Source organism: Rhinopithecus bieti, unplaced genomic scaffold (genome assembly GCF_001698545.2).
Source record: "Rhinopithecus bieti isolate Rb0 unplaced genomic scaffold, ASM169854v2 scaffold_47305, whole genome shotgun sequence".
Taxonomy (NCBI): Eukaryota; Metazoa; Chordata; class Mammalia; order Primates; family Cercopithecidae; genus Rhinopithecus; species Rhinopithecus bieti.
The window spans coordinates 85,250-106,332 of NW_016818742.1; the positions used below are offsets into that span (position 1 = coordinate 85,250).

The following is a 21,083-nucleotide window of genomic DNA, read 5'->3' on the forward strand; positions in this document are numbered from 1 at the left end:
GGGGGCAACGGTCACCTGATCCGCGGCTGTCGAGGCAGCTGAAGCAGTGGAGGCTGAGGCTATGATGGCGGCCACGGCGACGGCTCGAGTGCGGATGGGGCAGAGGTGCGCCCAGGCGCTCTGGCGGATGCCGTGGCTGCCGGTGTTTTTGTCGTTGGCGGCGGCGGCGGCGGCGGCGGCGGCGGCGGAGCAGCAGGTCCCGCTGGTGCTGTGGTCCAGTGACCGGTGAGCGGGCCGGGGTGGGATGCGCTGTGGCGGCTGAGGCGCCCTCGCCCGACTCCGACTCTGGCGCTGTCGTAGGCGAGGGGTGGTCAGGCCCAGAGGTGGACTGTTCTTTCCTTGGGGGTCGCAGCGAATCTGCCGGCGACAGAGCTCCAGTCCACATGCGCCCCCGTCTGACAGCACCTTTTCTGTCCCCTGCCAGGGACTTGTGGGCTCCTGCGGACACTCATGAAGGCCACATCACCAGCGACTTGCAACTCTCTGCCTACTTAGATCCCGCCCTGGAGCTGGGTCCCCGGAATGTGCTGCTGTTCCTGCAGGACAAGGTGCGCCTGCCCCAGCCCACTCTCCCCCGGTCATCGGGAGACAGCCAGGAACCCCTACCCCCATGACACTGACGCCCATTGCCCAAGGGAAGCTTCAGTGACCTTGTCCCAACTGTAGGGAGGTGTGGGTCCTCTCATGGGAAGGCCTGTAGTAAACGCTTCAGTGGGCATGGCGATAGCCTCGGAAATGGCACCAACTTGATTGGAGGAAGCGACGGGTCAGAGACCAGGTACCTACTGATTACCAAGCACTTTGGATATCTGACTTACTCCAATATGGTGGGTGGGGATTATCGTCCCTGTTCGTTTATAGATGAGAAGACTGAGGCTGGAGGTTAAGTGACTTGCCCAAGCTCATACAGCTAATGGGTGGCACAGTTGTAATTCTAGCTGTGATGATCATAATACTGATAATTGGAAAATGATCACCTGTTTAGTGCTTTGTAGGCACTTGCTATACTGATGTCATTATCTTGGTTTCACTGCCAAGGAAAGTAAGGTTTGTCGAGATACAATGTTTCACTACAGTTGATAGACACCATTTTGGTTCCAGCCTGAGTCTGTCAATCCTCCCTCCCAATTGGAGCTCATAACCTGCATGCTGTTTTCCCTCCCATCCAAGATCTTTGCCCCCAAAGCAGGCGTGCAGACCACGAGATGATTCTAAGATATCAAGTGTCTGCTAGGCCCTCCCTTGTTAGCGGCCTGTATGCCTCATTGCCCTTGCAGTCTCCCTTCGTTGCTGTGTGGGCAGATGGTGGCCGGAAGTCTTTTCAGGAGGTGGTAAATAATATACTCACATAGGAACTGAGTCCTAGTTCCACCACGTAACCAGCCATTGGAGGCATGAAATAATCTTTGTCAATGACAGTTTCTACATCTGTAAAATGAAGACACCACCTACATCAGAGGGCTGTGAGGGGGAAATCTTTTTTTTTTTTTGAGACGGAGTCTCACTCTGTTGCCCAGGCTGGAATGCAGTGGTGCAATGTCAGCTCACTGCAACCTCCACCTCCTGGGTTCAAGCAATTCTCTGCCTCAGCCTCCCGAGTAGCTAGGATTACAGGGCACTTGCCACTGCGCCCAGCTAATTTTTGTATTTGTTTTGTATTTTGAGTAGAGACGGGGTTTCATCATGTTGGCCAGGCTGGTCTTGAACTCCTGACCTCATGAACAACCCACCTCGGCCTCCCAAACTGCTGGGATTACAGGCGTGAGCCACTGCGCCCGGCCTGTGAGGGGGAATTCTTATAATCCACATAAAACATCTAGCCAGGACCCCCCAGTCTTACGGCATTCACCCATTCATTCATTTGCCCAATATGGAAAGCCTACTATGTGCCAGGTATTGTGAAGTGTTGGGGCTATGGCAGTGAGCAGAAGAACCCAATCCCCCACCCTCAGGAAGCTGACATTCTCATGAGGGTGACCAGTAAATACTAAGTTGGTATATTATATGATGTCAGTGTTATAGTCTTTAGGGAAGGAAGCAGGCTAAGGGGACAGAGTGACTGGGATGCTGTTTTAGATAAGGGTGGTCAGACCGGGCCTCACTGAGGAGGTGAGGAGGTGATATCTGAGCAGAGATCTTAGTGGAGGGAGGGAGCCCTTGGGGGAAGGACATTCCTGGAACAGCAAATGCAAGGGCCCTGGGCGAGGTGTGCTCTTGGCAAGCTCAAGGAAGAGCTGGTGTGACTGGAGCACAGTGAGTGAGAGAAAGGGGTAGGAGATGTAGGAGATGGTTTTCAGGTGGCCAGGCAATGAAGTAGAACCTTGTAGGCCATGAGGGGGAAGGTCAGTTGCAGTTCTAAATGTGTAAGGAAGCCTTGGGTAATGTGGAGCAGGGAGTGGTGTGATTTCTCAATTAAAGAAAGCCCACAGAACCCACCAGCAACTCCTGGGCTTTCCGACTGGGAGCCCAGGCAGCCAAACAGCAGCAAGGTCCTGCCCACAAGGGAGGGGAGACTGGGCGAGTGTATATACCAAACAGGTTAGGGAAGCTGATTAAAATCTCCTCAGGGCCTAACTGGGAAAGGCCAGAGGAAGCTGGAGATTGGAGTGGGGGGTGGGAGCGAAAGGACAAAGGACATCTGTAAGTTGTATAGGAAAAGGGATGGGGTCAGGGCCACTGTGGTCCTAAGAGCTCAAAAGACTTCAGTGCTTCCTCCGCATGTTCTGAGATCTCACCTCTCTCCCCTTCCACCAAAAGCAAGTGGGGTGAGGGTCCCGTCCAGACTGGACATAGCCGACTCCCATTTTCTCTGGCTGGGAGGCCTGCTGCAAATGCTCTTGGCTGCCCCACCCCCTCCCCGCAGCTTCCCTGTTCCCTCCCCAGTTCCTCTTGTCTGTAGGGCGGGTAAGGCAGCTGACTCCTACTCCTGAGGTTACCAGAAGTCAGCTGCCTGCAGATCTCCCCACCCCCATGACTGCCTTCCATGTCTTCTCACCCTGCCTTGACAGTGCTGGAGGGAAGAGGCGAGTCTCCCACCCACCACTACCAGCACACAGTTGTGCTCCACTATACCGAACCTGACTCTCAGTGAGACTTTGCTGGCCCTGAGAATGCACGGGGAAGGTGGTTGTCCCCTGCCTTGGCCCCCCATTCCTTGTCAAACCTCCTCAGATGTCTCCCCTGTTTCCCTATTAGCTGAGCGTTGAGGATTTCACAGCATATGGCGGTGTGTTTGGAAACAAGCAGGACAGCGCCTTTTCTAATCTACAGGTAAGAGTCCTCTCCCAGCCAGGGGCCATGGGGGACATTCTGTGCTTCTCCCAGCATAAGAACTGTACTCTTACCTCATATCAGGGTTACTTGGTACTTGGGTCTGAGTTTCCTCTGGGCCGCCTCCCCGCCTCCACCCCGCAAACAACAACAAAACCACCTCATACTCTTAGCAGAGACACTGGCTTTGGGGTAGAAAGGCCTGGGGCCTGAATGTCAGGGGCTGAGGTGTGGGCCACTTTCTTGGTGAGCCTTTGTGGGTATGGCTTGCCAGAGGAGACCTGCCAGAGAGGTTTGGGGGGCTGGCCCAGGCCCACTGGCCCCTGGCTAACTCACCTTTTGCCTCTCCCCTGTCACCAGAATGCCCTGGACCTGGCCCCCTCCTCCCTGGTGCTTCCTGCCGTTGACTGGTATGCAGTCAGCACTCTGACCACTTACCTGCAGGAGAAGCTCAGGGCTAGCCCCTTGCATGTGGACCTGGCCACCCTGCGGGAGCTGAAGCTCAACGCCAGCCTCCCCGCCCTGCTGCTCATTCGCCTGCCCTACACGGCCAGGTACTGCCCACATGGCCCAACCACCAGCCTCGGGGTCCAGAGAGCAGCAAGGCCCTGGACTATGGCATGTGGTGGCACCATTCGGCCAAAGATGCCAGTACTCCCCACCCCTCTAGCCCTTCTAGAAGGTGCCGTGTGTGGCCAGAAGAGGTGGGGGGGGCCTCTTCTGTGATTCAGGAGTTGGTGCCTAGCTCCAGAGATGAGGCAGATGTGAGCCCTGTGGGTGGGGAGCCTTCTCACCTAGCCAGGCCCTTGTCACAGAGCAGGTGGCTAGGACTTGAGTGTGACTGAGAAGCCTCGGGGTGAGATGGGCTTCCAGGAGTGGGCACTCAGGTAAGAGTGTGCAGGCTTGGTGTGTGGGGCTAGTGGGGAGGAGAAGCTGGGGCGGGGGAAGGGTAGTAGGCAGCGCAGGTCCAGGCCGCCTGAGGACTCTGGCGCTCTGTTTGTCTTCCATAGCTCTGGTCTGATGGCACCCAGGGAAGTCCTCACAGGCAACGGTGAGTAGAATCAGGGAGGATGCACGTCCTCACCTAGCCCTTGGGCAGGGACCACAGAGACAGTTGGCCTGCAGTTCCTCAGCCTCCTCACTCCCAGGATGGCCCGCCTGCTTCTCGGGGCAGCTGACAGTGGAGCAGGGAAATGCTGGCTCCCAGGACCAGCCAGGGACCACCTAGCAGAGGACCCTGTCCAGCCAGACCCCACTTGGCAGGGGGGGTGCCCTCTGTGCTGGAGGCTATGGAGCCAGTTTCTGTGCATGCAGTGTGAATCCTTGAGTTATGGGTTTGAGAAGACTGCAGACATTTGGAAAAACAATTCTGGGGACTTATCTATTTGCAATAAAGAACAGTCACTCCCCATGAAAAGGCAGTCGCAAACCTTTCATGGGTGGATGTGGAGTTTTCTGTATTGATATCTATTTTCTCGTGTCACATAGGTAGGGCTTGGCATTAGGAAGTCGATGACCGAAGCCACAGTTGTCCCTGGGGAGGCTGGGAATGGGGTGGGATGAGAAATAGCTGCTCCTAAGGATCCTCAGTGGAAAGTAAAAATACCACTTTCAGATGGTCTAGAAGGGTTCTAAAGCAGACGGTGGGGAGTTTTTCTTTACACAGGGTGCTCGGTGACCTGAGTCTCTGCTCTCCTTGTTGACCCTCAGATGAGGTCATCGGGCAGGTCCTGAGCACACTCAAGTCTGAAGATGTCCCATACACAGCGGCCCTCACAGCGGTCCGCCCTTCCAGGGTATGTGCCCTTCCAGCAGGGGGGCTCTGGGGCATGCAGGGAGAGGCAGTGTGGTGAGTCTGTCTGGAGGTGGGGGGTGTATGCCACAGGCAGGCTGCCCAGGAGGCCCAGCATAGGGGAAGCATCAGGCACAGAACCCCTGTGGTGTGACTATTTGGAGTGGCTTGTCCCTGGGCTGACTCTGGGGGAGGACTAGGATGAGCACTCAAGTGCTGCCTCCCCATTCCAGGGGCAGCTTTCCATCTCGTCCTTTGAGGCTTGTGGGTGGCAGAATTGGACACTAAGTCTAAATGACCCTAAGTTGGAGGGACTAGGAACGTCATCAGGGTTTAGGGGCCATCAGGGAAAGCTTTCTGGAGGAAAGGCCTCCTCTGGCTGGTGGGACTTTGAGATAGTGGACAGGGTGTCCTGTCGGGAGAGGAGGGAGGGCATGACAGCTGGGTTGGAGTATGACAGTCTCCCAGGGCTGCTGAAAGAAGGCTGGTTGGGTGTTTCTGCAGGTGGCCCGTGATGTAGCGGTGGTGGCTGAAGGGCTAGGTCGCCAGCTGCTACAAAAACAGCCAATATCACCTGTGATCCATCCTCCTGTGAGTTACAATGACACCGCTCCCCGGATCCTGTTCTGGGCCCAAAACTTCTCTGTGGCGTACAAGGACCAGTGGGAGGACCTGACTCCCCTCACCTTTGGGGTGCAGGAGCTCAACCTGACTGGCTCCTTCTGGAATGACTCCTTTGCCAGGCAAGGGCACTAGGCTGGGGAGGACTGTGCCACCACAGGTGACCTTCCCACCACTGTGAGTCGCAGGTGGGGCAGGGAGCCAGGGTCAGGTCTGTGTGTTGGGGTGGGGATGGCCATGGTCTGGTTGGGGTCTGGGCAGTGTGAGGATGTAGGAGGTGTCATGGCGGGGGGTGCTGTTGGAGGGGAGTTGCTCAGACTTCTGCCTCCCCATGCTTGTGAGTCTTTGGTTGGGACCTTGGTTGTTAACACCTCCCCCTTGAGCAAAATCTCTGGGACTTTGTGTGGGCAAATGCCAGGCCAGCTACCTGAGGCATTTATGGGGCAACCATGCCCTTCTGTTTGCTCTCATCCCCAAAGCCCAGCCCAGGCACCTTAGTGACCCTAAGAGGGAGTAAAAGGAGAGGTAGTGAGCTCAGGGGAACCAGAGGAAGGACCCCATGCTGGTGGCAAGGGGACCTGGGTCCTGGCTTCCAGCTCTGTTCTGGGCTTGCAATGTGACTGGATCCTCAGTTTTCCTATCTGTCAAGTGGGGTCACTGCTTCTTCAGGTGGCTGCAAGGACCCAAGGCAGCTTAGGTAAGAGCAGAGCTGAGGAACTTGTTCCTCTAAGATGCCAAAGGCCCTCCCAGAGCCTCACAGTGCACCTCTTTCTCTGCCTCTGCAGGCTCTCACTGACCTATGAACGACTCTTTGGTACCACAGTGACATTCAAGTGAGTCCTGGGGTGGTTGAGGTGTGGGTAGGCTGGTGTGGCCCCAGCCTCCCCAGCTCACCTAACATCCCTGCCACCTTCCCCAGGTTCATTCTGGCCAACCGCCTCTACCCAGTGTCCGCCCGGCACTGGTTTACCATGGAGCGCCTCGAAGTCCACAGCAATGGCTCCGTTGCCTACTTCAATGCTTCCCAGGTCACAGGGCCCAGCATCTACTCCTTCCACTGCGAGTATGTCAGCAGCCTGAGCAAGAAGGGCAGTCTCCTCGTGGCCCGCACGCAGCCCTCCCCCTGGCAGATGATGCTTCAGGACTTCCAGGTATGGCGCAGGGGTGGCCAGCTTCAGGTGGGGGAGCCCAGGCTGGTGGTTGAGAGACGAAGAGAGGCTTGGGCTTGGGCATGTAGTTGAGAGTCCTGTCCCTGCGCTGCCCTTGTCCCAGTCCTTGCTGGGCCTCCCAACGGTCCTTTCTGACCCGTGTCTGTGTGTCTGCCAGATCCAGGCTTTCAACGTGATGGGGGAGCAGTTCTCCTATGCCAGCGACTGTGCCAGCTTCTTCTCCCCCGGCATCTGGATGGGGCTGCTGACCTCCCTGTTCATGCTCTTCATCTTCACCTACGGCCTGCACATGATCCTCAGCCTCAAGACCATGGATCGCTTTGATGACCACAAGGGCCCCACCATTTCTTTGACCCAGATTGTCTGACCCTATGCCAGTGGGGGGTTGAGGGTGGGTGTCCGTGTTGTTGCTTTCCCACCCTGCAGCACACTGGATTGAAGAGCTTCCCTCTTCCTACCGCAGCATGAACCCCAAGCTCCCCTCAGCCCATCTTGCTCCCTCTTCAGCCCACTGAGGAGCTTTCCTGGGCTGCCCCCATCTCTCCCAACAAGGTGTACATATTCTACGTAGATGCTAGACCAACCAGCTTCCCAGGCTTAGTCGCTGTGAGGCGTAAGGGACATGAATTCTAGGGTCCCCTTTCTCCTTATTTATTCTTGTGTCTACATCATCCCTGGCTGTGGATAGTGTTTTTGTGTAGCAAATGCTCCCTCTTTAAGGTTATAGGGCTCCCTGAGTTTGGGGTGTGGACGTTCTACTTAACTGTCCTGCTTGGCTGTCGTTATCGTTTTCTGGTGATGTTGGGCTAACAATAAGCAGTACACTGGGGTTTATTTCTGTGGCCTGAGAAGGAAGGCACTTCCACAGGTGGGCTGGGTGCGATCGTCGGCTGTCTGGCATGTTCCCACCGGAAGTGCCTGGCAGGAGCAGGGGGTGGTCGGTTGTTTCCTTCCTAATAAAGTAAACGCGGATCGCCATGCGTTGGGCCTCTTGTCGCTCATTTCTGCGCTCAGCTTCTGGCGCGTGCTCGCCGGAGGTATGCGGGAGGATGGAGCCTGGCGAGGGGGAGGCTAGGAGGCATCCGCGGAGACCGGGAGGGGCTTTAGTAAGCTGGGCCCTAACCGCTTAGGGCAGGGAAGGGTGGTCGAGCCGAGTCTCGGTGCGCTTCGGCGTCTCAGGAGGCCGTAGTAACAATAGCAGCCTTCGCGTCGTGATGGAGCCGCCCCCCGCTGCCGCAGCTGCGCGCGTCCGGTTCGCGGGGCCGCGCCGGACTCCCGGGGCGGCGGGCGCGCGCGGGGCGGGGCGGTGGGCGGTTGTTGGCGGGGCGCCGCGGCTCCCGCGATGGATCCTTCCGGGCCGCAGCACGGCCGCCGGCCCGCCCCCGCCCGCCCCGCCCGAGCTCTCTGGGACTCTCGGCGAGGCAAACGTGCCCGCGGAGCGCGCTGGTGCTGTGGCCGGGCCCTGGCAGGCCTCCCGGGAGGCAGCCGGGAAGGCGGTGTTCCCTGCCGGGGGCGGCGGGGCGCGGGAGAGGCGGGACTCTTTGACGCGGCGGAGGGGTCGGGACGGCGGCACGCGCGCCATCTTTGGTCCAGTGCGGGGGGGTGGCGGCGGGGTGGTGGCTACTGCTGCGGTGAAGGAGGAGGAGGAGCCGACCGGGCGCTGCCCACCGAGGCCTGACCATGGACGAGAATACGATGTAATCGGTGCTGAGGGACCGGACCTCACCGTAAGTGCGGCCCCGGGCGCCCTTGGCCCTGCGTCGTGCCCTCGCCATTTTCCCGCGATGATGCGGCCGCCGGCCCATCCTCGGTCCTGACCATCTTCTGCGCTCGGCTCCCCGAAAAGCCCGGCGCCGTGACCACCCCGCTGCTCCCCCACGATGTCGCTCTGTTCGTTGCCATGACCCCATCTCCCCGAAGGGGCCCCTTCCTGGCCGCCCCTGGGCTTCCGGCGTCCGACCCCCGGCTTACTCTTCCCATCTCCTACCCCTGCCTCTGGACCGGAAAAAACCCACCCTACTCGGCCCCGATGCCCCGACCCGCCACCCTCGCCCCCACCCCCCCACCCACACGGCATCCACCCATCCGCCCGCACCCATCGCCCGCCTAGCGTTGCCTCCCAGCGTCCCTTCCCATCTTGCGCTAATCCCTGTGAGGATGAAGTACAAGGACCTGGGGTCAGGGGGCCTCGCCAGGGTGGGCCCTCAGCCCGCCTCCTCGTCGTCTTCTCGGGCCAGGGGATCCAGGGAATGTTCCAGAAGGAGCAGCAGTGGGGGCAGTAAGCACATTCCCACAACCCCATCTCGGTTGCCCATGGAGACCTCAGGCTGAGTAGCATCTGCAGCCTTTGTCCTTGGGCTAGTGACAGTGACTGGTGAGGGTGTTTATCTTCCCCTTTTCCCCGAAAACCCCGTTGGCCCACTCCCCTCAGAGACTCTTCTCCCTCGGTCCAGACCCAGATGCCCCTCCTCAGCGGCAGGGGCACCTGCTCTTTGAAGAAAGAGCAGTCCAGGGTGGGGCCTACAATTTCAAGGACTGTGCTAAGCCTTTCTTTGCTTCCCTTTGGAGTGTCCTTCGCAGTCCAGCTGGGTCCCCTCTCTGCCTCATTGTGTTTTATCCGCCTTTTTGTGCGGCTCTGCGTAGGTAGATGCCTCTCGGCGTGTTGGTACTGGAAGGCCATCCTGTGTCTACTGGATGCCCTGCCTCCCTCAAAGCCTCCGTTATTTCACTGTCCGCCTTGTGAGGGGCACGAGTCCCCTTTACCCAGCAAGGTTGCAATGGAGAGTGTGGTTGGATGAAGCCATCACCCCAATTTTAGGCGAGGCAACTAGCCGGTGGGGGTGGTGGGTGGAAGGAGCTGTCCACTGAGGCAGATTTGGGTGGGGAACAAATCAGGGCTGCTGGTAGGAGCAGAGGCAGGTGGGAGTGCAGCGGATTGTGTGGCCCTCCCCCAGGAATGCATCCTGTCGGGCATCATGTCTGTGAACGGGAAGAAGGTGCTGCACATGGACCGGAACCCCTACTACGGGGGCGAGAGCTCCTCCATCACACCCCTGGAGGAGGTGAGGCTGCCTGGGCCCAGGCCCATCCCTGTTAACCTCCCACATAGCGGCACAGGGTGGAAGTAGCTCTCCAGGTGCCTGGAGCAGAAGGAGGTGGTCCCTGAAGTGTCTCTCTTTCCCTTTTGCTTACAGCTGTATAAGCGTTTTCAGTTGCTGGAGGGGCCCCCTGAGTCGATGGGCCGAGGCCGAGACTGGAACGTTGACCTGATTCCCAAATTCCTCATGGCTAATGGTGAGGGACAGGAAGGAGGTATTGCAGGTCGGGGGTGATAGGGAAGACCTGAGGACAGTCAGGCTCCAGAGGAGGCGCAGCCAGACCAGCTAGAACCTCTGGAGAGAGCGTGCTGATGTTGCCCTTGTGCACCCCCACAGGGCAACTGGTAAAGATGCTACTGTATACAGAGGTGACTCGCTACCTGGACTTCAAGGTGGTGGAGGGCAGCTTTGTCTACAAGGGGGGCAAGATCTACAAAGTGCCGTCCACTGAGACTGAGGCCTTGGCTTCCAGTGAGTGTGGGCCCCCTGAGCCAGAGAAATCATGGGGTGGCAGGGAAGCCAACTGTCTTTGGGATGGGTGGCTGCCCAGAGTAAGACACCCCCTTGTCCAAAGTCACATTCCCCCATGAAGGACCAGAGGCCCTTCGCTCTGTATTCTCTCTGCCCCATGTCATGCTGCATGGCTGGCTGCCAGGAGGGAGGTCCGCATGCAGCAGGGATGTGACGTGGAGGGGAACGGGACTCCTTTTGAAAGACTTGAGCCTGGCCAGGCGCGGTGGCTCATGCCTGTAATCCCAGCACTTTGGGAGGCCTAGGCGGGTAGATCACGAGGTCAGGAGTTCAAGACCAGCCTGGCCAACATGGTGAAACCCCGTCTCGTCTCAAAATACAAAAAATTAGCTGGGTGTGGTGGCACACACCTGTAATCCCAGCTACTCGAGAGGCTGAGGCAAGAGAATGGTTTGAACCCGGGAGGTGGAGGTTGTGGTGAGCCAAGATCACACCGCTGCACTCCAGCCTGGGCGATAGAGCAAGACTCCATCTCAAAAAACAACAACAACAAAGAAAACTTGAGCCTTTGGCAGGGGCTCCACTGGATCCTCAAGACATCCCCAAGTGTCCAAGCCAGGAAGGCCCTTAGAGCCCATCCAGGCCAATCCCCTCTTCATCCTGGTGGGGAAACTGAGGCTAAAAAGGGTGGAGAGGTTAACCTAAGGTCACAGGACAGCTAGGCTGGGAGTGGGGGTGCCTGCCCTGCTGGGATGGAGAGTTTTGTGCTGCGTTGGTGCACAACCTCCTCCCGTCGCCTTCCTTAGATCTGATGGGCATGTTTGAGAAACGGCGCTTCCGCAAGTTCCTGGTGTTTGTGGCAAACTTCGATGAGAATGACCCCAAGACCTTTGAGGGCGTTGACCCCCAGACTACCAGCATGCGTGATGTCTACCGGAAGTTTGATCTGGGCCAGGATGTCATCGATTTCACTGGCCACGCCCTGGCACTCTACCGCACTGATGAGTGAGGGGAAGCTGGTGTGGCGGCAGCCCCCTCGCCCGGCCCACCTCCTGCCCTCCCCACACCTGCCTGTTGTCCCCCTGCCCCGCATGTTTTTTGTACTCAGCCATAGGCTCACCTATCACCCTTTCCGTTTCCCCCTTGCATTTGATCCTCATCTTCCCCAGGCCATTCAGGGTGGTGGGAAGACTGGCCTGGTACCTGGTACTTGGGTGGGGGTAAGTCAGGGGTGCTGCTACTGGAGCATCTTCCCTAACCCCTGTCCCCCAGCTACCTGGACCAGCCCTGTCTTGAGACCATCAACCGCATCAAGTTGTACAGTGAGTCCCTGGCCCGGTATGGCAAGAGCCCATATTTATACCCACTCTACGGCCTGGGCGAGCTGCCCCAGGGTTTTGCAAGGTGAGGACGTGGGTTTTTTCAGTTGGCATGGCTGAATAGGACTAGGGCCAGGAGTGGAGATGGCCCCCTTGAGCATTTCCCTAGTAGCATTTCCTCCTTTCCAATTTGTGATCTTCATTTACTTCACTCCATCCTTGGGTGATGAGGGCACAACCCCAGTGCACTGAAGTACAGAAGTCTCCACACTTGAAGAACCAAGTTTCCACAAATGTGACTTGCTCAGTTCCCGGCAGCACCAGGACTGGGCCCGGGGCCCCAGAACCTTGAGTCAGGGCTTCGCTGGGAGGTGACCTATCTTGAGAGAGTCCATCCTGGTCCCTCAGGCTGTCTTGGTGCGGAGCACTGCTCCCTCATGCCCCCTTCTGCTGGTCCTTGGCAGTGTATTCTGGGCAGAAGAAGCTCCAGAGAGGAAAGAGCCCACTGAGATAAGGCCAGAGTTCACGGCAGTGACAGAACTGGGATGAATCGCGGCGTCTCCTGCCTGCTGCCTGCCTGGGGCAGCCTTTTTTGCACCTTGGTGGAGGAAGGGTGACAGTGGAATTGGTCCCCGTTTCTCCTGGGAGGGGCCTTCACCAGGGCTGTTCTCACCACAGATTGAGTGCCATCTATGGGGGGACGTATATGCTGAACAAACCTGTGGATGACATCATCATGGAGAACGGCAAGGTGGTGGGCGTGAAGTCTGAGGGAGAGGTGAGCCTTTCTGGTGCAGTGCAGTCACCATGGTTGAGGCAGGGCTTGGTCACCTTCTCACTGTGCTGCCGGGTCTCCTGCTGCACAGCTCCGAGGGTCTTGGAGCTGGGAACTGGGGGTCCAGAAGTCTTCAGAGCCATGACTGTGGGTGAGAGGGCTATTTCAGAGGCCACACGCCATGTCTGTAGTGCAGAAAGTGTTCTTGATCACGGGGCGTCTTGGGAGGCACCCAGCCTATGCGTCAGGGCCCACCTCTGTGAGCTGCAGGGCAGGGCCATGCATTCAGGAGGGGCAGTAGTGATGGCTCCGAGGAGCGCCTTGTCTGCCAGAGCTGCCTGCCTTTGCTGTGAGCACAGCCCCAAGACTACCTAAGGGAGTGATCTGACGGGCGAGGACTTCTGGTGCTTTCTCAGGTGGCCCGCTGCAAGCAGCTGATCTGTGACCCCAGCTACATCCCGGACCGTGTGCGGAAGGCTGGCCAGGTTATCCGCATCATCTGTATCCTTAGCCACCCCATCAAGAACACCAACGACGCCAACTCCTGCCAAATAATCATCCCCCAGAACCAGGTCAACAGGAAGTCAGGTAGGCCGGGTGCTGGTGCAACTTCCTCTAGGGTGTTCTCTTTGGGGTTACCCTTTCTCTCCCCATCAGTGTCGGAGCTCCCTGCCTTACCTCTCTGGAAAAAATTTGACCCACATTGTAGTCACCACAACTTGGACCCCTAGGGTTTGGGTGGCCTGGACTCTTCCCCTCCGGGAGGGTGGCGGCTTGGATGCTACCTGCTCTGCGGGGCTGGGGAGGGGGCAGGTGGGCCAGACTTGTGTCCAGCCACTGGAAACCATCTCTGCGTATGGCCAGCGCCTCTGGCCCGAGTTGACGGAGCTCTTCCTGTGGCCAGACATCTACGTGTGCATGATCTCCTATGCACACAACGTGGCGGCCCAGGGCAAGTACATCGCCATCGCCAGCACTACTGTGGAGACCACGGACCCTGAAAAGGAGGTGGAGCCGGCTCTGGAGCTGTTGGAGCCCATTGACCAGAAGTGAGGGGCTGGGCTGAGCCCAAGGGGGAGAGGGAGGGAGCCCAGGAAGGGCATGGCCCGTTGTGAGGCCTGTCCCCTCCCCTCTGTCTGCCCCTCAGGTTTGTGGCTATCAGTGACTTGTATGAGCCCATTGATGATGGTTGTGAGAGCCAGGTAAGCAGCTTGTCCCAGCCCTGGCTCCTGGCTGCCCCCCCAGGGCACCTGCCTGACTCACCCTGGGCGCTGGGCTTTGGCTATTTCCAGGTATTCTGTTCCTGCTCCTACGATGCCACCACACACTTTGAGACAACCTGCAATGACATCAAAGACATCTACAAACGCATGGCTGGCATGGCCTTTGACTTTGAGAACATGAAGCGTAAACAGAACGACGTCTTTGGAGAAGCTGAGCAGTGATTGTGGCCGCCCCCAGCCCCTGCTGCCCCAGGCTGTGTCTGTTCTCCTAGAGGGCTCCAGCATCCTCTGCTTCCCCCACCACGTTCCCATCACCCACCTCATTGATCCACTGACCAAATCCTTAACCCTAGCGATGGTTTGGGAGATGGGGGGTTGGATAGCATCCTCTTTCTTGGCCCTTCCTTATCCTAGGAAAAGAGGGTTCCTCTCCTTGTGTGTGTCTCTTCCCCCCACCCCTAATTCTTCTGCTCTGTTTGGGAAGACGGGGAGGAAAAGGTGACTTCTGCCCCCACCGCTCTTACCCCCACTGTAGTGGCCTTTGGAGATGCCCCCACCTCCCCCCACCAACTCTTGCGTGTTGGAGAGAAGGGGCCCTCCCAGCACAAAGTTGCATTCCTCCCCCCTAATTTATTCTAATTTATTAACTTCGACCCACCCTTTCTGAGCCTGCAGCCTTCCCGTGTGGCCTGGGGGCTGTAGAGTGAGCCGCCCCAGCCCTTGCCCAGCCTGGGGCAGTGGGGAAGGCTTGGGCGTGGCCCCTTTGGAGGTTGATTTGCTGTTTTGTTTCTTGTCTTTGTGTTTGTGTTCTGTGGTACTTGCTGAGAGAAAAAGAAATGTGAGCAAAGCAGAAGGAGGTGGGAAAATGGACCCAAACCCCAGTGTGCCCTGCCCGTACCTTTCCTTTAGTGGTGGGAAACCCTTATCTTGCAAAGTGAATGTGTCCCCTTCCCCACCCTCTAGTGTATTTCACAGAAAACAAAACCTCCCAATAAAACGGTTGAAACCTGAACCTCTGGATCTTTACGGTTATCTCCCAAAAGCTGGGTACCTGGCAGGGCTTTGGCTGCCTGGGTTGGGGCTCTGGCTTAGCTTCACTCTGGAATGTAAAAGCTGGCATTCGTCAGGGAATTCCTCACCCAGAGCACGCTGGGGCCAAACTGCCTTAAAGCTTAAGGCTACCCGGTGAGTTAATGCTGGTACCAGGACTGCAGCCCTCAGTGCTCAATGCAGGGGGAGTGCGGTGGGGGGCGGGTGTCAACGTGGAGAAAGCAGAGGGAGCAGGGGTCTTGGCCTCTGGCTTGAGAGGCCAGAGGGGACCCGGGCCAGCCTTGGATGGGGTGAAGCAGGGGGACAGGGGTGCCAGTTTTCAGCTTAATGCGGGGGACCAGGGCCTGGCCTCAGGCAGGGAGGCAGCAAGGGGACCAGCCTTGGGGTCAACAGGAAGAATTAGAGGGACCAGGGGCCCAGCCTTGGCTCAGGTTAACGTCGAGGCAGCGCGAGGGGCTGGGGGATTCAGCCTTCGGGGTCCACAGGAGCCGGCGGTGGGGGCTGGGACGGGAGTCCATGCAGGGTAAGGGACGGTCTCCGGCGGGGCGGGCGGCGGTTCCGCTCCGGGCCAGCTGGCGCGCGGAGGGGCGGGGCATCCGTGCGTCTCCTGGTGGCTGACGTCACGGCGCGGGCGTCAGCTGACTGTTCTGCTGCCACCGCCGCTGCTGCTGCTGCCGCCGAGACCTGGCTGGGCCGCTGTCGCTGTCGCCGCCGCCGCCGCCGCCGCTACCATGGCTCAATACAAGGGCGCCGCGAGCGAGGCCGGCCGCGCCATGCACCTGATGAAGAAGCGGGAGAAGCAGCGCGAGCAGATGGAGCAGATGAAGCAGCGCATCGCGGAGGTGCGAGCCGGGAGCCTCGGAGCATGCGCGCTGCCCAGGTCCCCTAGCTGCCTCGCGCCACGCTCCGGCCCTGGAAGCCCTGGGGCGGTGGCTTAGGAGCGCGGGCGGCGCGCCGGGGCGAGCCGCTGGCTCGCTGACTTCCAGCAGAGCACAGAAGCAAGCCGGCGAGTCTCATCAGTAAAATGGGCCCGGAGCCGGGCGTTCTCCGAGGCTGAGGCCACTAACTGGTGACCGACCTCCGGCAGGACGGAGCCGAGCCAGTTTCTGTTGGGAGGCACGGCGGGGACAAGCCTCTCGTCGCCTCGCCTGGGCACCTAGCGCCCTGGCTCTGGCCCCTCGGCCCTCAGAGCCAGGCCTCTGCCCTGGTCCTATGGACACCGGGCAGGGCTGTTCCTCTCCCCCGGAGAGGCGCTGGGAGGCCTGAGTCAGACCTGGCCAGTCCACTGGCCAGGAGGCTCCTTCTAGAACCCCTTGCATCTGTGAGGCAGGCATGAACCTCCCGGGCGCCAGCGGTTCATCCCCTGCTTCCCGTGAGTGGCCCGTGATGGTGGTGGTCAGGGAAGGAGCGTGGAGGAGCTTGATCCTTTTAGGGAGACTCACTCATCAGGACTCGGGGCTCCAGGAAAGAGCAGTCTCCTGCTTGAGGAACTGGGGAAGCCTGGCCAGAGGAGCCTTGAAACACCAAGTCCTCATGCCCTGGCCACACTGTGTGAGCCGGGGTGCCCAGCAAGCAGAAGGTGTATTTCTCTGCCAGCCACCTTGGGAGGCCACTGGTCAGCGAGGGCTTGACATGGTACCAAGTGGAATGGGGCTGGGGCCAAAGAGAGGCCTCCTGGGAAGCTGTTGATGACATTCGGGGGCCTAGAGGGAGGAAAATCACTCAGGGAGGGACCAGGCCCCTCGGCCACTCTGTTCTTGTTTGCCCTCTCCTGGTACCCCTTGGCTTGGGTCTTGGAAGCTTCAGCTTAAAGACTGGAGATGAAAAAGGCCAAAGGTCAGTAGGGTTGGTGGCTTCAGGCTACTGAGGGACCTGTGATCCCCAGCAGGAGACCTGAAGAGCCAGAGCAGCTCAGGGATGGAAACGGCCCCATTTGGCACTCTTAGCACTTGAAGAGCCCCGCCCAGCCTCATGGAACCTTCCATCAACAAGGGCACAGGGGCAGATTTGGACTATAACCCAGGTCCCTGATGACCAGCCTGCCTTTTCCACAGTGAGGGGTGGCTCTCATGGTGGCTGTCCCTCCCTGCAGGAGAACATCATGAAATCCAACATTGACAAGAAGTTCTCTGCGCACTACGACGCGGTGGAGGCAGAGCTCAAGTCCAGCACCGTGGGTGAGCAGGGTGCGGGTGCCCCTCACCCGGGCCCTGGGCCACTCTTCTGCTGGCCCTGTGACTACCTTGCCCCTTGTGCCTCCTTGCTTCAAAGGTCTTGTGACCCTGAATGACATGAAGGCCAAGCAGGAGGCTCTGGTGAAGGAGCGGGAGAAGCAGCTGGCCAAGAAGGAGCAGTCCAAGGAGCTGCAGATGTGGGTCCTCTCGCCACAGCCCTCAACATGGAGCTAGTGCTCACGGGGTCCCGGGGCCGGTCAGGCTCTTTTTGCACCCTGGGGGGAGACCCTGTCTCCTGCCTTGGGACAGGGGTAGCATCTAGCTTGCGATTTGCATTTCTCTCTCCTGCCTCCTTGGGTCCACGCTCACGTCTTCTCACCATGGCGGCTTGTCTTCTTTCTGACCCTCTAAATGCAGTGGGTCCTTTCCCTGCATCTGGTGCCTGAGCAGCCTGCATTCTCCCCATTCCTCTCTGTCCTGCGGCCCCTATGGCCCTCTGTGCTTGCTGTTTGTAACAGAGCCCTCACCCATGAGCTTGAAGTGATCCAGGACAGCAGGACCCCTCTGGGGCACTGGGGACCCAGCCTAGGCTGGGCAGGACCCACATAGGGCACACAGGTGGTTCTGGGTCAAGGAAGCGGCTGGGTCAGGGTTGGGGAAGGACATGGTGTGTGATGGGGCCACCTGCACCTCGCTAGGAAGCTGGAGAAGCTTCGAGAGAAGGAGCGTAAGAAGGAAGCCAAGCGGAAGATCTCCAGCCTGTCCTTCACCCTGGAGGAGGAAGAAGAGGGAGGCGAGGAGGAAGAGGAGGCAGCTATGTATGAGGAGGAGATGGAAAGGGAAGGTGAGGGCTGGCTTGAGTCAGAGCCCCGCCCGTGGCCCCTGGGGAGGGGTCCCCAGTGTGAGAGGCTGTCAGCAAAGCTGATGCCCTGTCAAGATGGCTCTAAAAGCTGCCCTCTGGAGGCACCACACACAGTAGACCAGGGAGGGGAGAAGCTGGTCTAGACCAGGCTGGCTGGGCACATTTTCTGTGACGATGGAAATGTTAGTCTGTGCCACCCAATATGGTAGCCACTTGCTGCAGGTGACTTGTATGACTGGGGCACTAAATGGTTAATTCTATTTGATTTGTTTCAGCGTAAATGTATACAGTCACAGAAATTCCGTGGCTACTAGTCAGACACTGCAGGTCTCAGCTGTGAGAACAAGGGGCTGTCAGGGAAAGCTCAGGATGGCTGGAGAGTGCGGGTAAAGCCAGCCTAGCTGCCATGTGTGCCACATACCTGTGCTGTACCTGGCCAGGGCACATAGGGTGCTGTCCCTCTCCTGGTGGAAGTCACGGGTCACCATGCACTGAAGACACTACTCAGGGTTACGGCTCTGCTCAGGGCCCACGGGGCTAACCCAGGGGTCAGGGAAGGAGGGGAGGGTTGAGTTAGGCCCTAAGGATGAGGGGAATTGCATTAGCCAGAGAGACAGGAGGGGTGATGAGAAAGTACATGCCAGAAGTCCAGCGGGAAAGAGTGGGCACGTTTGAAGATTGGGAGCAAGTTGTGTCACAGGCCCCTGGAGGGTGTGGCGGCAGTTCCCCGGGGAATGGCGGAGGGAGCGAAGTGAGGCGGGATGGCGCTGTGTGGCTATGGTAACAGTCTGGGGGCCATGGCTTTGAGGGAAGTGCAGGATTGTGGGGAAGAAGAACCTGCCAGTCACCTGCCTTTTGGCTTCTGTGCTCCAGCAGCCACAGTAAAACAGAAAAAGAAACAAGCAGGATTTTAGTATTGCGTTGTATTTCACCCAGTATATCCAAAATATCACCACTGTGGCACATGCACTAGCTGTGGTGCTCGGCTGCTGTGTGCGGCGGGAGCTACTGCTTTGTGTTTGTGTTTTTGTTTTGATTGTTGTTGTTTTTGAGACAGTGTCTCCCTGTGGCCCAGGCTGGAGTTCAGAGGCGTGATCACAGCTTACTTCAGCCTTGACCTCCTGGACTCAAGGGGCCCTCCCACCTCAGCCACTTGAATAGCTGGGACTACAGGCGCTTTGTATTTTTGTATTTTTTGTAGAGACGGAATCTCGCCATGTTGCCCAAGCTGGTCTCGAGCTTGGGAGCTACTGGCATGGACAGTGCAGGCCTGGGGAAAGGTTGTCACCCTCACTGCGTATCACTGGGGCTTTTACAAAACACTGCTTGGTGGGCTCTTCCCTCCCACTACAGGCTCCGTTTGGGGGCCCAGCCACAAGACCCTGACATCCATTTTTGTAAAGCTCTCCACATGATTCTAATCTGCAACCAGGCTCCAGAATCTCTGCCCTTGAGCATCAGGCTAAAGAGTTTAGATTTGTCTTTGTTTTTTTGTTTTGTTTTGTTTTTTGTTTTTGAGATGAGGTCTCACTCTGTTGCCCAGGCTAGAGTGCAGTGGTTTGATCACAGCTCACTGCAGCCCCGACCTCCCAGGCTCAAGCGATCCTCCCGCCCCAACCTCCCTAGTAGCTGGGACTGCAGCTGTGCTGATTGTTTTGAGTTTTAGTAGAGACGAGGTCTTGCTATGTTGCCCATGCTGGTCTCCACCTCCTGGGCTCAAGCGATCCTTCTGCCTCATCCTCCCTAAGTGTTGGGTTGACAAGCATGAGTCTCTGTGCCCGCCCTAGGCTTGTCTTCTAGATCAGCTGTTCTCAAAGTATGCTTGGGGGACCCCAGGCGTCGGCCGTAGCAAAATCGTTTTCATAATAATGCTATGATATTTGGCTTCCTTTTGTTCCAGAGATCACCACGAAGAAGAGAAAACTGGGGAAGAACCCAGACGTGGACACAAGCTTCTTGCCTGATCGAGACCGTGAGGTAAAGGTTGCCTGGCCCTGACCCCGGCCTCGACTCCAGCCCTGGTGGATACCCTTGCTCGGGGAGCCAGGCTCTGCGTGCACCCTGAGCAGCGCTGGGCCTCACCCGTCTGCCTGCTCCCTCTCCCAGGAGGAGGAGAATCGGCTTCGGGAAGAGCTGCGGCAGGAGTGGGAAGCCAAGCAGGAGAAGATCAAGAGTGAGTCCTTGCGGAGTCAGACGCGAGGGGCCTAGGCCCAAGCCAGCTTTCCTGTCCACAGTCTCTTGGGTGGTGCGCTGAGCCCCAAGGGTGCTCTCGGTGGGGTGGGGGTGCCTGGGTCTGGAGACCAAGAGGCAGCTCTGCCTTGTAGGCGAGGAGATCGAGATCACCTTCAGCTACTGGGATGGCTCTGGGCACCGGCGGACAGTCAAGGTAGGCAGCGTGCAGCCTGCTTCCTGCTCACCGTGGGCCCACCCTCCCTTAGGTTCCGTGGGAAGGAACTGATCTTCCTGACTTGGGAAGCCCCAGGGATCCTGAGGATAACAGGCTCCGGGGCCTGGCCCTCTGTCTGGGGAGTGAGGCCCAGGCCTGGCTGAGGCTCTGCAGTCTCTGGTAGGGCCCTCTGGGCCTCTGCCTTCTTGAGAGCCTTTCTGCAGGCTTCTGCCTTCCCTTCCCAACTCCTGGATTCCCGGATGCAGATGAGAAAGGGCAACACCATGCAGCAGTTCCTGCAGAAGGCACTCGAGATTCTTCGGAAAGACTTCAGTGAGCTCAGGTGCGAGGTGTGCCTGTGTGCATGGTGGTGTGTGTGGCACCTGTGGCTCCAGCCCGGGTGCCAGACACCCAGTGTGATGTGGGCGCTGCCTGGGCAAGGAGGCAGCGTGCTGGGCACTATCTTCCCAAAAGACGGGGTCAGGCTCCTCTTCCCTTCCCTCCCACCAGAGAGAGCTTCGCTGGGAGCACATTGCCTTGGTTCCTTAGCCCAAAGGGGGAGGGTGCTGGGTGCCAGTCTTGGGCTCACTAAACCATGGAGCTTCCCTCAGAGCCCACTGGCCGCTGCCTCCCAGCCCCAGCACGGGCTCTCCTGGGCTGGCTGCCTCCTCCCTCCATGGGCAGGGGTGCTATCCTCTTGCCCACGCCCTCCTGCCTTCCTCCCTCAGGTCTGCAGGGGTGGAGCAGCTCATGTACATCAAGGAGGACTTGATCATCCCGCACGTGAGTCCCTTCAGTCCCAGGACCCGCAGTGGGTGCTGCGCCCTGGGCTTTGGCTCAGGCTGGTGGGGGTGGTGTGCGCAGGCGGGGCGG

The 21,083-nt window shown here is 58.5% G+C and overlaps 3 protein-coding genes across 5 annotated transcripts in view; all 3 read left to right on the top strand.

Annotated features, from left to right (window-relative positions):
* Positions 1-7,833, top strand: ATP6AP1 (ATPase H+ transporting accessory protein 1). The gene is made up of 10 exons (XM_017857398.1): positions 1-225; positions 425-548; positions 3,196-3,270; positions 3,631-3,824; positions 4,281-4,321; positions 4,981-5,066; positions 5,567-5,805; positions 6,469-6,516; positions 6,603-6,834; positions 7,010-7,833. Exons 1-10 carry the CDS (start codon positions 62-64, stop codon positions 7,217-7,219), a joined length of 1,413 nt encoding a protein of 470 aa, XP_017712887.1. The 5' UTR covers positions 1-61; the 3' UTR covers positions 7,220-7,833.
* A 233-nt stretch (positions 7,834-8,066) lies between these two features.
* On the top strand, positions 8,067-14,750 carry GDI1 (GDP dissociation inhibitor 1). The gene is made up of 12 exons (XM_017857383.1): positions 8,067-8,104; positions 8,216-8,579; positions 9,684-9,914; positions 10,047-10,146; positions 10,287-10,421; positions 11,228-11,426; positions 11,694-11,825; positions 12,419-12,518; positions 12,932-13,103; positions 13,420-13,564; positions 13,663-13,717; positions 13,808-14,750. Exons 1-12 carry the CDS (start codon positions 8,067-8,069, stop codon positions 13,958-13,960), a joined length of 1,824 nt encoding a protein of 607 aa, XP_017712872.1. The 3' UTR covers positions 13,961-14,750.
* Positions 14,751-15,412: 662 nt separating this feature from the next.
* The window catches only part of FAM50A (family with sequence similarity 50 member A), a 6,933-nt gene continuing 1,262 nt past the window's right edge, over positions 15,413-21,083 (top strand). For 2 of the 3 annotated variants that reach the window (XM_017857399.1, XM_017857400.1), the window contains exons 1-9: positions 15,413-15,630; positions 16,881-16,965; positions 17,060-17,159; positions 17,661-17,806; positions 19,725-19,801; positions 19,931-19,997; positions 20,149-20,210; positions 20,435-20,553; positions 20,939-20,993. In XM_017857399.1, coding sequence (XP_017712888.1) covers positions 15,520-15,630; positions 16,881-16,965; positions 17,060-17,159; positions 17,661-17,806; positions 19,725-19,801; positions 19,931-19,997; positions 20,149-20,210; positions 20,435-20,553; positions 20,939-20,993 — 822 coding nt within the window. In that variant the 5' untranslated portion in view covers positions 15,413-15,519. The remainder of the gene's footprint in view (positions 15,631-16,880; positions 16,966-17,059; positions 17,160-17,660; positions 17,807-19,724; positions 19,802-19,930; positions 19,998-20,148; positions 20,211-20,434; positions 20,554-20,938; positions 20,994-21,083) is intronic. The other variant, XM_017857401.1, reaches the window with a different exon arrangement.

Coding starts and splice junctions, on each gene's coding strand:
- GDI1 (XM_017857383.1), top strand. CDS start 8,067: ATGGAGCCGCCCCCCGCTGCCGCAGCTGCGCGCGTCCG. Junction 10,147..10,286: donor CAAATTCCTCATGGCTAATG/GTGAGGGACAGG, acceptor GCACCCCCACAG/GGCAACTGGTAAAGATGCTA. Junction 13,104..13,419: donor CCAGGTCAACAGGAAGTCAG/GTAGGCCGGGTG, acceptor TCCTGTGGCCAG/ACATCTACGTGTGCATGATC.
- ATP6AP1 (XM_017857398.1), top strand. CDS start 62: ATGATGGCGGCCACGGCGACGGCTCGAGTGCGGATGGGGCAGAGGTGC. Junction 549..3,195: donor TGCTGTTCCTGCAGGACAAG/GTGCGCCTGCCC, acceptor TTTCCCTATTAG/CTGAGCGTTGAGGATTTCAC. Junction 3,825..4,280: donor CGCCTGCCCTACACGGCCAG/GTACTGCCCACA, acceptor TGTCTTCCATAG/CTCTGGTCTGATGGCACCCA.